This window comes from Pocillopora verrucosa, chromosome 3 (assembly GCF_036669915.1).
Source record: "Pocillopora verrucosa isolate sample1 chromosome 3, ASM3666991v2, whole genome shotgun sequence".
In the NCBI taxonomy this organism is placed as follows: Eukaryota; Metazoa; Cnidaria; class Anthozoa; order Scleractinia; family Pocilloporidae; genus Pocillopora; species Pocillopora verrucosa.
This window is the reverse complement of record NC_089314.1, coordinates 15,108,404-15,122,018: the sequence shown is the minus strand read 5'-3', so window position 1 is coordinate 15,122,018 and position 13,615 is coordinate 15,108,404. Positions and strand designations below refer to the sequence as shown.

The window sequence follows — 13,615 nt, the reverse complement described above, 5'->3', positions numbered from 1 at the left end:
TGTGGGAAAAGATTGGAAAATCCAAAACAAAAACCAAGCAGATTATGTGAGTTACTACCATGCTCATTGATAAAAATAACTGAACTGATGACATTGATGTTACTGTTGGATAATTATGAGCCACCTTTAAGGTGTTCATGGCACAAAGGATTATTTTTTTGCAATAAACTAGAGCAAGAGCTGTTTGTGAACCTCCTACTGTAGTTTTAGGTGCAGGCAGGTGACTGAATTGTTATTAAAATCCAATTGGAAAAAATTCATAATCAAATTGCAGCACATCTGAAGAAGAACCTCACTTGTCTAAGTTACTCTTGGTATCTCAAATTGCAAGTGGTTTGTAATTTCTATTTGTAAGAATTGAAACATTTACACTATTAATAACTCTACTGTGAAAAGCCATGCATTGGATAATGTAGTGATCATTATGATTTTTTTCAGGCATGCATCTTCTTCCCTAAATAGGTTGGTGGTGCATGTGATCTTTCTTGATTAAATACAGAGTCTAAGGAAGGAAAAGCGATGTGATTCCAGGTTACTTTCAAGACTTGGATGTAAACTGCTTCCTTAAAAAATATAGATCTAAAGGGGGGCACAAGTAGGAGAGTAAATGAATATTGAAAAAGGATTATAGTGTGATTGTGCTAACTTTACAGCAGATATGCTCGACATCTGTTGTATGATGAGAAGAAAAGAGTTAAGCAAAGAGACGATGTGTTGATGAGAAAACTCAGTTGAAAGATTGGTTGATTTTTAAGCTGATAGATGGTCAATAGTCTAGTGATGGAAAATACACTGACAAGGAGAAACGACATGTAAGGAGCACGGTTCACAGTTGTTTTGATACAAAGTTGTTTGATTCAAGTCATTTTGATACTTGTCGAGGTCGATTTGTTACACATGTAAAGTCGATTTGATACAGACTGAAGTCCTTTCAATACAGAAGTAAACTTGAGAAAAGTTCAGTATGTGTGTGTTAGTTTTTGTCTTTGATATGTGTGGTGATTTATTGTTTTCTATTCAACAAATAAATAAATAAATCTCTGTTCTTGACAACTAAACTTAACCAAAACTTGATCTCGTTTGCGTGTTCTCATTGTGTAGGAGGCTTTGGTACATGTAGAGTTTCCTGGAGGTACGGGTTTGTTTTATTTACAACGGAGGTTTGTGTTCACTCTAGTAGAGTGGTTTAGCAAGAGGATGAGAATGTTAGTTGACAACGGCGCATGAAGAAGAAATGCCATTGAGAAACTGGGTCGAGAATGTCACCCCATTGTGTCTCAGAAGTGACTTAGCAGTTGTTGCAATGAACTGTTAACATTATATTTGTTCTTGAATTCCCTAACCTTGGATCTTTTAAGATCACCATCACCTTTGAATTTTTGGTCTTATAGACCACTTTAAGGACAAGGAAATCATCTTCTTTGAGAGTTATGCAACAAGTGCAAACAGAGGATAGTTATAGATACACACACTTTTTCCTGTTCTGAAATGACGTTCCCTTCCTCTTGCTAAATCCCTCTAGTTGCTTATGGTGAGTATTTCTTTGAGGGTTTGTTTGGTCATTTATATATAGTATAGTATTCTGTATTAAACAGTAACGTCAGTTTGAAATAACGTCAGTTTGTATCAAATTGACTTTACATGTGTAACAAATCGACTTCGACTTGTATCGAAACGACTTGTACCAAAACGACTTTGTATCAAAATGACTGGATTCCAGGAGCACAGAACTTGTATACTACAGGTAGCCTGTGAGTCTATGCCATTGTTAACATTATTTGAATCAGGTGGTACTGAGTGGGACTGTTGACTCGTATATCATGATCGACTGACTGTTGAGCAATGAATGTAAACTGAAGCTTTGTCAAGGCTACTCAAAGTACACATGATCCACACATCTAAGAGAAAAAACTCTAGTTCCCTGACAAAGGTACGTTATAATTTGGTTTTATCAACTGAAGGTATTGTATGTTGTAGATCAATATAGCCCGCATTTGTCCATAGTTGTAGTCTGGTTAAGACTAAGAAAAATCGCAGATATAAAGACAATCATTCAAAACTGAAATTCGAGGAAGACATACTACTTCGATTGAATATAACAAAAACATGATAACTGTATATTTTACGAGGATTTTTTAAACTCTGTGGCTTCTTCTTTCTGCCACTTTTCAATAAAGTGCAACACTTGTTGAGCTTCTACAAGCTCCTTGTGTATAAAATACTTTCGTCCATGAGCTTCAAAGGTAGAAAAAGCTCTATCGTCTGGGTATACAAAAGTGTCATCAGCAGGAAATTCCACTCTTTTTCGCAACGCAAGTAAAGATAACGTCTCAACAGCGAACATCATTTCCTTTGGATTGAAGTCCATCTTGAGCACATAGGATTTGGTTACAAAATGAAGTAATGCAGTTGAACCTGTACCAATCGTACATAATAAAAACACTGCGATCGTCTTCACTGAGGCCGAAGTTGCTTGATTTCCAAAAAGCACCAACAATGGAGAACAAACTAAAGTCGCCGCTGCTGTAGTCAGGGAAAGCAACTTTACAAGTTTGACTGATCTTGAGATTGGACCTTCATACACAGTTTTCCAGTCGCTTGATTGATCAGTCATACAACGGTACTGCCAACTTGCCGGCCGCAGAACAGACTTAGTCCTAGGTAATACTTCCTGGTTAACATTCACTGCACTAAAATGCTTTATCCATCTGATTGTGTGTAGAGAACTGAAGTTTGATGATCGAAATAATGGCTTTCTCCCTAAAATACAAAACATGTCCACACGATGACTTGTCTGTTCTACTTGTAAACACGTGCATCTGGAAAGCCGCTGACCTGCCTTAATATTATCACGTGATCCGATCTAAACCAATGAATATAAAGAATATAGAAAGTTTGTCCGCCATTCTCGAGTGAAATGGAGACCGATGAAACATATTATTCCTTTATCGTAAATGGATTGTGAAGAAATCTAGGGATGTTTTGATGCTAACCATTGATCTATTTTGTAATTGATCAGTTTGGAGTTGACTTGGTGAGTTATAATTCGGTTCATGGTCTTCGCTATAAATCTTACATTCAACTTGATAATCTGGATGATTTGAAGCTAAGACCTTACATGGTTTGAAAACATTGTTTGTAGTTTCTTTTTTAAATTGTTTTTTTATTTTTGGTTGTAGTTGGTTCTGTCTGTTTGTATGGAGTTGATAGCTCCGTGAGATTTGCGAGGCTCGCTTACTGTTTGGCGGACTACCTTTATAATTGGAGGTGGTTCAACCACAGCTTTTGGATCGAATTAATCACAATCATTTAGTTATATGTTGTATTACAGCTAAAAATCTGCGTTTGTTCCAGCTGCTCGTGGATCATGCACAGAAAAAATGCCAAGAAAAATGAATTTATGATAACTGTCTTCATATTGAATTTCAACTTTTCATTAGGGTTCTGTTAGAAATTTTGTTTACAAACCAAGTATTATGGATTAGTTAAACCGTAGATTAATTAAACCTCGTTTCAAAACCATTGATTTGAATAACAATTTAAAAAAAATTGTATCAACCACGGTGCTTAGAAAATATCTGAGGTCCCTATGATGACAGCTTCTAACCCTAGCCAGTTCTAACTTTGTGGTTGGATGCTCAAGCAAGTGAGCTGTAGAGCACTAGCTGGTTGACAAGGTCATGCACTTGGTTAACCATGAACACTCTTACATCAGTTTGCATATTCTCCATAATGTTCCCTATGCTTGTTGTAAGATACTAACAAGGATTATTTATTTAACAATCAAGAGCTTCTTTAGTAGATGACCATCTCCCTTATTGTCATGACCTTAATGTGCAATTCAGAAGTTATCATGTTAGGAGAATTTGATGCTAGTCACTCTTAGGGGTCAAAGTGTTATAAAGATATCAGAATTTCTTTGGGTTGAACACAATTAAAATTTTTTATTGAAATCTCTACTTTTGAACTTAACCAATAACAACACAATGTTCAGAAACTCTCTTGAAGCATTGTAGAGGTTTAAAATACATGTGAAAGAAAATTATTATTATAGCGGAGCTTGCAGAGGGTAGCCCCATAATTATACAAAATGGTAGTAGTAATAGTAACCCATCAAGCCAAAAAAAATTTGGACTTACAACTGTACGACTGTACAACCATACAAGGTGCTACTTTTAACATGCATGGTCAGCTGTACCGCGGGCACGCCAACACCACAGCTTTGTCCAGTAGTCCAGTGGTCAGTGCACTGGGCTCTGAGTCAGACGACCTGGGTTCTACTCCTGGCCAGGGCAAGGCGAAGTGCCCTTGAGACGTGCAGGGAAAAAAAAATGCGAGCTCTGCTTTTAGGCTTGGCAAAATCTATATATTATTAAAAAGTAATAATGGATGTTTGTTACTTTGTTGAAGTTTATTTTTAATTGTGGTTGCATCCATATGTTTTATTCATGTTGTAGTAGCAGTATCTAAGATTTGTGAGACAAACATCCTTTCAACTACATCAACTACATAAGAGGCTTACTATGACATTTTACAGAGAGGCTGTTTAACCATGTCACTGAAATTGTTGGTTTGTTTGCTGCACCAAAATCAGCTGTCCTTAAAATATAAATCCTCTGGTACTTCAAACACTTGAGTGATACAATTGTACATTTTGACGACTGAAAGATTTTCATGAATTTTAGATAGGTCCAATGGACCCTGAACGAAGTCATGTGTCAGTCCAGAATGATGACAACCACAGAAGTGTATTGCCATCAAGCTCCATAGAGGAAGGATCTTGTTCTGTGGCAGTGGAGGTCTCTGACTCTGAAGGAAAGGAGAATGCACTTGTGGAGAAAGTTCAGGAGATAGCATTAGACAGCAGTAGTAGTGTCAAGACAGAATGGACAACTTCGAGGGCGAGCATTCATTTAACAACAAGTGTGCATAATAAGACTGGAGCAATGTTTGAAGAGGAAGAAGAAGGAGAACTTGATTACGAGGAGGATGAAGGTGAAGTACCAGGGGGCCAAGAGGATAAGAATGGCCTAAGAAATGATGTTGATGATGGTAAAGAGGAAGGTGAAGTAGAAGATGATGAGCAAGATGATGAGGGTGAAGAAGGAGAAATCCTCTCAGATGATGATGATAAGGTAAAGGGCTTTTACATCCCCAAGATCCTTATATTAAATCTCCTTGCTTTGTTTGTATGTTTCTCAACATATTAGTTCTGATAATTTGGTGTTAATCAAGCATTGATATTGTATGGAAAAATTACTGTCTGGTAACTATGAGGAATGAAAGGGTGTAGAAAGTTCCAAGCCACGGATCCAAACTTTTGAGAAAAACTTATTTATTTGGCTATACATCCATGAATGTATTAAAAAGAAGATAAATTTGTTCAAAAAATGAGTGGGGTAAGTTTGGAAAAGAACAGTTGTATCCTGGTGCTATAACTGTATTTCCAGCTAAGTTTGTATAGGTATGTGTGTTGTTTTAAAATTTTTTATTTGCTTTTCAGGTAAATGCAGAGAAAAAGCCTCAAGAACAAAAAGATTCAGCTAAGAATGAGGTAAAAAAGGGAACAATAAGTTAGTGATGGTGCATTCTTACCAGTATAACCTTTGTGCTGTTATGATATGTAACTCACACAAAGTTAATGAGTAGAAGACCTCAGTAGTTTCTTTGAAATCTTTTAATGAATGAGCAAGCATTAGACAAGGTATATATCTAGAAAGAGATACTGATTGTGGTTATAATTATGGTCTCGATGAATAAATTGAGAGGTCAGTAATTATGTAATAACCAAAAAGTTGATATTGAAATTTTCACTCCAGAGATCTGGAGTCAATTCAAGTAACCGATGACCATACACTTCTGTAGCCAGTTTGAGTGAAATTGATTTTATAAGGGGGCTAAGCATATAAATAGAAGAGGATAGTGTCCAACCTTGTCATTACTTGTCTTCACAGTGGTGTATTGAAATTGTAAAGAGAATTTAGGCCTTTGATTACTCCTGGCAGTCATGGAGTTAATGAAAAATCTCACCTAAATGTCTACTCTTTAATTTTCTTTTGTTAGGCTGATGGCCCTGAAGAAGGAGAAGTGATTGATGATGGAGATTCCATGGGTAATTGAAATGGAATGTTATGATTCAATTGGTTTCCTTTTTTTTTGACAAATTACTGACAAAAGCATTTAACATTTCTAAAATACTGTATAGCATGAAAAATTTGGGGATTTGGAGGATAGTTTTTGATTGGTAAAGTTAAGCTCAAGAAAAAGATTCCTACAATATAATAAACCCACTGAATTTCACAGAAATGGGTTTGCATAGTAACAAGAAATTACAAATAGTGTTTCCCAGTGTAATTTATCTTTTTTTGTGCAGGGCACTGAAAAATTTAGTCAGCCCCATCCTGAGAATAGTAGAGTTTAGCTTTATTTTGGTAATCATTTCTTATATTAGGTGAAAATTGTGTTTTGGAGTGATTAAAAAAAAAAAAAAAAAGCATGTTAAGTGGTATGTTGCTCGTAATGATCAAACCACTGCATTTGGGTATGTATGTCACACCGATCAGATTGCCACATTAGGTTATGTATCTGGCACTAATCATATCACAGCATTTGGATATCTTGCACCAATCACAGCATTTAGGGTATGTGTCTCGCACCAATCAGAATGCTGCATTAGGTTATGATCTCACACCAATCATATAAGAGCATTTGGATATCTTTCACCAATCACAGTGTTTAGGGTATATGTCTGGCACCAATCATATCACAGCTTTCTTGCAAATGATGCCATGGAATCAGGAGGCTGTGCACAAAGAATGATATAAACCATAAATTTTGGGCTAGTTTTGATAAGTGCTATGGATTGTGGCCTTCACAAGAGCCTCTTTGATTAAGGTCGAGATTCATCAGGATATGAAAGGTTTCCATCATTTGTATCATTTTTAAGTTTAAAATTTTTTTTTTTCAGCTCCTTTACTTACAACTCACGCACCAAACAACCTACATTCCATCATGTACCATGAAAACAGCATCCAAAGTCTAATCAAAACATACCCAATCATTGCACTGCATGAACATCTGGCAATTTTTCGTGTGCTTGAATTGTATTCCACCAATCAAATTCCATTTTGCCAAATTAGACTTTGCGTTTAAACTTTTTCTACAAACAATTTTGGCTTTTAGCTACCTTGGACTTAATCCAATTGAGTGTTAATTCCTTGTTAACAACCTGCATTTATATCACACACAGAGGGCAAAGTCCAGATAGGCAACAACCAATCAAGGAGCCCTCTTTGAAATATTATCCTTTTCTCTTGGTCAGTGTATCTTCACTCATTTGAGATCCCAATATATCTTTTGTTAAGGTCTATTGGAGATACAACAGGGTTTCAGTTTGCTTTTTCGTGGAATTATGTGGAATTTTATGTTTGAGGCAGCTATCTGTAGATGAATAATTTTTATTTTCTCTCTGTTAGAGGAATGTTGGTAAACATAGTCTCTTTCGCAATCGTTATTTGGTCTCATCAGGCAGTGCACTCTCTCTCCAACAGGTATTATATGGTGTTTTGTGATGAGACCAAACAACAGCTGTGAGGAGAACAACAGTAAATGTGGCACTGATGCATTTTATTTTTGTTTAGAAGTATTTAGTATTTATTTATTTCTCTACATGGCTTTACTGATGTGTAATCTTGTTCCTCCATTTTAGGTGCACCAGTCCTAAGAACAAAAGTCTGCAGATATTTTATGTATGGTAAGTTTGCTTACCAAAGCTGTTTTGTCCACTGACAGTAATGCTCAAAAACAAAGGTTCGGAAAGCTGTGCTGTAAATTACATGGCATCAAGTGCCATGTCAAGTATCTATTGCAGAGATCCTTCTTTCAACTTTTTTTTGTTACAGTTAAGATTTTACTTGCACAACAACCTTGTTACATTCTCATATTGCTCTTCTTTGCAGGTGGTTGCACATGGGGGAATTCTTGCAGATTTCTTCATCCTGGTCACAATGACAAAGGTGTGGTCAAGAATTCAGCTTTAATCTCTCTTACATCTACAGTAACTTTGGAAATGCAGGACAAAAACTGGATTTTAAGTGAAGTAGAACCTCAGTTTTGCCTGCTCACTTGTCAGGGTTTGTTACCTTTGTTCAATTCCATTGTGCACCAAAAGAAACATGAATAGTAGAAGAACTTATGAAATTTAAGTACCTTTTTCAAAAATTACACAGGAAGTGCTTTAATGTATTCCATTTGAGTTATAGAAAAAGAACAAGATGATTTAGTTTTAAATGTGGTCTTGAATTGTCTGATGTAAGAAGCAGTGGTACAAGAACTACTATTGATTTGAATAATGTTGACAGGTGCCTATCAAATGCTTCCTGAGCCTGGCCAGTACCCAAGCCCCTTCCCCAAAGCACCAGCAGTTGTTCCTCCCATTCATCCTGATGCTATGATGATACCAGACCAAGATCTTAGTCAGCTGGTAAGTTTTCTCCACCAACTCATCATATTTTCAGTGTAGTTTATTGACTCAAAAGCTGGACATCTTGATTTTAGATTCCACCCACTGTATTTCTTGTTCTTGGTGTTTTCTTAAGATAATAAGAGTACATATTAATATTTTCCTCAAAAAGGAATTATCTGTCTTGAATAGAACACTTGTGACATTTGTAAACATGTGGACACTTTCATGTTAATTTGAAGAGTCCTTACACATTGGTGCATAAAGTTCCAAAAACACATGTTGGATTTATCAGTAAAGAACACAGCACATTAGTTTCTCTTTTCTCTGCACACCATGTGTACAATTTCTTATATTTCATTCAGGTCAGGATACATTTGAGTTAATGTTGCAGTAATTGTGATGTTTTATTTTCAGGGTGATGAAGTTAATGACAATAGTGTTCAACCTGCCTTAGAGGTGATACCTCCAACCAAAAAAGAAACCGCATGGGAGAGGGGACTGAAACGAGCAAAAGAGGTACTGAATTATCTTTTACAAGGATATGTATGTATGAAACATCTCTCCAAGGGGAACTGCATGTCAGTAGAAACATACTTTTCAACAAATGCTGAAAAAATGAAAAAAAAAATTTACCCTGCACTGCACGAAAATAAATGAGGAATAGTACATATAAGTTGTCTTTTAATATTGTGGAACATTGTTTGGTGTTTGTTAGTATTCACTATTGACTTTGTTTCTGCTTAAAATGTGAACAACAACAATCCTTGCCCTGAGACTAGACCATTTTAGTATTGGAAAAAAACATAATAACTTAAGAGGGAAAACCTAATTAAGAAAGAATAAAAATGGCTAAGTAGTGGGAGGAAGATTGCAAAAGAATGCTAAAGACCAACGGAAACAATTTTGATTGGTACAATATTTCATGCCACTAAAACCGTATCTTGACTTCTTTTATTGAATGCAGATAAAAAAGGCCGCTCAGAAGAGAAAAGAAGAAGACGCTGATTTTAAGGAAAAGCGAATGATACTGGGAATCACAGCTGAGGATGACGAAGATGAAAATGATAAAGAAAATACGATGAGACGGCGTGAAATGATGCGGAGTAGGCTGGAGAAAGAAGCTATTCACTGTGAGGAGGACGATGTCAGGTATCGCAGAGGTGCTGACATTGTGTCTCGGTGGAGAGACAAGAGAGAAACTTCGCCTCTTCAGTATCGGGTTCGTTGATGGACTTAATTTGTTCACTTGAACAGTGCTTTACCAGACATATCCACGCTAAAATTCTGAATTGGGGGGTTAACGTGTTAATTGATCGTTTTGTATGTTCATCTGCAACAAATCGGGTTAGAAAAGGATATTCTAGGTGGTTGTCTCTTATGTTTTCATTTAAAATTGTGCGGGAGAAATCGGCGAACGGCTGGCCAGAATTGATCAATTTGCATTTGACCGATATATCAGTAGGATTAAGTACGTCCATTTCGGAAATTGGTGCGCACAGAAATAAAATTTGATGAAGGTCTTTTCGGTTGTAGGATCGTGACAGAAAGAAGAAGAGAGGTTTTCGCACTCCTTCGTCTTCACCTGAAAGGTAAATATGATAAATTGTATTGATCAACCTTGCCATCAGTGAATTGGAGAGTAGATAAAAGCATGTTCCTTTTTGGAAAAATTAAGATTGTAATATAGTCAAACATCTACGTAACCATCTATGACACACGACTGTGATGGGGAGGCAAAGGAGTAGTTGTATTAGATATTAAATCCTCTTGGAAACAAGAGGCTATTTTTTTCCTGAAATCACAGGTGAATTACCCTCCTAAATCAGCATTATCACTGAAAAAGTTGGCCGAAATGGGTATTGTTTTTGTTTTAAAGGCATTCACTTTTTCTTGCTCTTTCAGGGACAGACGGAATAGACGACGAGGAGGTGAGAAGGATAAACAGAAAGAAAAAAACAAAGAAACTGTTAAGGAGAGAGAAACAGAACAAACGAGAAAAGGAACGAAAGAGCTGGAAAAGACAAGCGAGGAGAAATTTAAAAAGAAGAAGGACAGAGGTAAGGAGAAGGAGACGGAAGAGGAAAAAAACGACAGTGCAGACAAGGAACAAACAACTCCAGCTCTCAAGGAGCAACAAGAAAGGACAACTGACGAGAAAAAGAACAGGGATGAGGGAAAGAAAAAAAGGACTCACGAATCAAGTGCGGAGACAGAAGTTAAAACAGCTAAGGATATAGAGAAGAAAGAGGAGACCAGGGAATTAGATGACAAGGACAAAGCTAAACCCAAAGCATTAGGAATCTCTAGTTCTCGTCTCCCTAATGACGACTGGATTGATCCTTGGCAAAGAACTACTTCTCCTAAACGACAGTCAGCCTCTTCACGGAGTTCACGAAGCCGATCGTCATCTTCCTCATCTGACTCATCACGCTCGTCACGTTCACGTTCACACTCAGGATCAGAGTCACATTCCACTTCACGCTCTGCGTCACGCTCACGGTCTCGTTCAGTCTCTGCAGCGTCTTCTAGATCACGCTCGCGGTCCCACTCCGGATCCCGATCTAAATCACGCTCCCGATCTGGATCTCGATCCTCGGGTAGCGATCGTTCGAGTTCGTCAAGCAGCCACAGTCCTATGAAAGAGGCGAAGACTGCACCGAATGCAGACGACGACAGAGGTGCCAAACAAGCGTCAAACGAATCATCAGACTCGGAATCCGAATCAACCAAATCCAAGTCTCGATCACCCACACCGGTTTCGAAAAGCCCCATAAAGCCAAAAGCTTCTCCAGACAAAGGACCTCGGACGCCACCAATCGAGTCATCAACAGGACGTTACTTCAAAGAAAAAAGGAATCGCTATGAGTATGGCCGAGCAGACAGAATAGAAAAGTGGCGAGAGACGCAGTTACGATATAACAACCCTTGGGACCCCCGAAGGATGGGTGGTACAAGGCCAACTGAAGATCCATATAGGTGAGTATCTTATGTCGTAGAGGTGGTGGTGGGGGGGGGGGTGAGAAAGCTGTTTTCCGGTTTTCCATCTAAAATTGGCTATTGGTGGACGTCGGGAAGTAATCTGTTTTTCTGATGTAGGGAGCGAGAGCGTGGATATCACTCTCGAAGGGGAAGGAGTCCCACGAGGAGAAGAAGATCTCGATCGCCCCGGAGAAGGGTAGGTACCTTTCTCATTGCATAGATGAGTCCTTAAAAGAGTGAAAACTGAGGTTAGAGTTAAGGTGGTCATCACCAATTGATTATCTAACATATATCCACCATAGAATAAGAAAAGAATCAGACAACTTTTCTGTCGTTTCATTAGAGCTTATTACGTGAAGTCTTTAACGGTACCTTCGTAGCGATAAGTCTGAGTAGAAAAATGGTCTTTGTGATTGTTGACGTTTTTCTTTTGACAGAATGAGGACCGAAGGCGACCTGACGAATTGAAGACGTGAGTTTTCTTAGTTCTATATCAAGACTTAATTGGGTACATGATTTGGAAACTGATTTTGAGCTGAACGACTGTAAAGGATTTTTAGTTTTCTACCTAGTGATTTATGAAATGAACCATGCTTGAGCCATGGGTTAAAAGTGATAAACTGATTCTCACAAGTAAACTGAAATCCAATAGATTGCTAGAGTGCTGAGCCGTGATTAAAGAATTCTTGGAAGCCTGAATTCCTTTCTGCAGGGTTTCTGTAACAGTTTTAATTGTAGTATACCATGGTGGAGTATCGTTTCCCAGCTGCGGGTCACCAGGGCTTGTCATAGAGTATGATAATGTATGCAAATAGCACGCGCTTGCGCAATTCAGCATACAAGAATCTTCCATCTTTGTGACTTCAGTTTCCAGTTGAGTACCAGTGTAGTTGAGTATTAAATTATTTATCATAGATGTTTGGAAATGAAATACATAAAAATCTCTATTCGGCTGTTGAGTGCTATTACTTACTTCTATCTTTAAGCCGAGAGCGTTCCTCGAGTGCAGATAGCATGGAGCATGCGCTGGCTCGGCCCAGTTCTCCTCGCGGGACACGGGAACGAGGCGGAATGCGGCGTGTGTCCAGTGCATCATCAAGTGACAGTGAGAGTACTGACAGTGGTAGTCAATCTGAAGACGAACAAAACCCGCCTAAAACACGCCGGACAGCCCCTGAACAGATCAAACAAGCTCGGAATGTGCCGCTGACAAGTGGAAATATTAGATATACGGGACATAAAGATATTAAACTCACTTTGAATAAGGTACGATTGAAAAAAATGGTCGCTCTTTGTTCTACAAGGTGCTGATGTCAGCAATCCTGCCCAAAGTTCTTCGTAGTGAGATACATGCAGTTACATGGTGTTTTGTTTTTATTACGTATCTCCTTCTTACAAACAATGCAGCGACTAAAGCGCAACTGCAGATCAAGTTTTAAAGAGAAGAAAGTGATAATCATGGCTATGATTGTATGTGTGCACTGAAGATGTCCAACATCGTGCATTGTTGATGGTGTTTTCACCGTCAGGGTGACGAAATGTCATGATGATGATGATGATCATGGTGGTGATGATGAAGTTTTTATGTTGTCTGATTTTATTCTCACTTATTTCATTTCAGTCTGTCACGCGAAAAGACAACTCGGAGCCATCCAAACAACCCGCTCCTCATTCACCACCAGCAAGATCTGAAGCCAGTAGCAGCAGTGATAAACCCTCTGCGTTCAAAAAACGGCCACGTGACTCACCTTCAGTCCCTGACGCTCCAGCGGCTAGGAAGGAAGCCGTGTCATCATCCATGCCATCTGCTATCAAACCTGACAAACAGTCAGCGGATCCTCATGTGGAATCAGCGTCTTCCGGGAGAGGAAACGCGGCGAACACAACCTCAAGGAGAGAAGAACTTCTTCGTGAGCTTAAAGCTGTCGAAGACGCTATAGCAAGAAAGCGCGCCAGAATTGAATAATAATCGTGCATATTTTCAAGTAAATGTATAATAAAGACCTGTCTTTCGCCATTGTATTTGTTATGAATATTTTTATTTCAAGCAGTCAAACTACGCATAACACTGTTAGAACTACTGTCACGTTGCTTCTGTCCCACGTTGGATGGAGGTTGATAATGGCCGGAGCCAAACACCTTAGTCTACCCTAGTCTTAATAATAATAGTAA

At 38.2% G+C, this 13,615-nt stretch overlaps 2 protein-coding genes across 2 annotated transcripts; one reads left to right on the top strand and one right to left on the bottom strand.

Annotated features, from left to right (window-relative positions):
* Positions 1–357: 357 nt before the first annotated feature.
* Positions 358–2,799, bottom strand: LOC131771800 (transmembrane protein 70 homolog, mitochondrial-like). The gene has a single exon (XM_059087668.2). The coding sequence runs from the start codon at positions 2,774–2,776 to the stop codon at positions 2,123–2,125; it is 654 nt and encodes a 217-aa protein (XP_058943651.1). The 5' UTR covers positions 2,777–2,799; the 3' UTR covers positions 358–2,122.
* A 96-nt stretch (positions 2,800–2,895) lies between these two features.
* On the top strand, positions 2,896–13,465 carry LOC131771794 (zinc finger CCCH domain-containing protein 18-like). Its single transcript, XM_059087662.2, has 15 exons — positions 2,896–3,034; positions 4,686–5,135; positions 5,504–5,554; positions 6,064–6,112; positions 7,709–7,753; positions 7,959–8,015; positions 8,361–8,482; positions 8,879–8,980; positions 9,429–9,683; positions 9,998–10,053; positions 10,367–11,440; positions 11,561–11,639; positions 11,881–11,915; positions 12,430–12,709; positions 13,065–13,465. The coding sequence occupies exons 2-15, from the start codon at positions 4,695–4,697 to the stop codon at positions 13,407–13,409; spliced, it is 2,991 nt and encodes a 996-aa protein (XP_058943645.1). The 5' UTR covers positions 2,896–3,034; positions 4,686–4,694; the 3' UTR covers positions 13,410–13,465.
* The last annotated feature ends 150 nt before the right edge of the window (positions 13,466–13,615 follow it).

Coding starts and splice junctions, on each gene's coding strand:
- LOC131771800 (XM_059087668.2), bottom strand. CDS start 2,776: ATGTTTTGTATTTTAGGGAGAAAGCCATTATTTCGATCATCAAACTTC.
- LOC131771794 (XM_059087662.2), top strand. CDS start 4,695: ATGGACCCTGAACGAAGTCATGTGTCAGTCCAGAATGATGACAACCAC. Junction 5,555..6,063: donor AAGATTCAGCTAAGAATGAG/GTAAAAAAGGGA, acceptor TTCTTTTGTTAG/GCTGATGGCCCTGAAGAAGG. Junction 8,016..8,360: donor TCCTGGTCACAATGACAAAG/GTGTGGTCAAGA, acceptor TAATGTTGACAG/GTGCCTATCAAATGCTTCCT.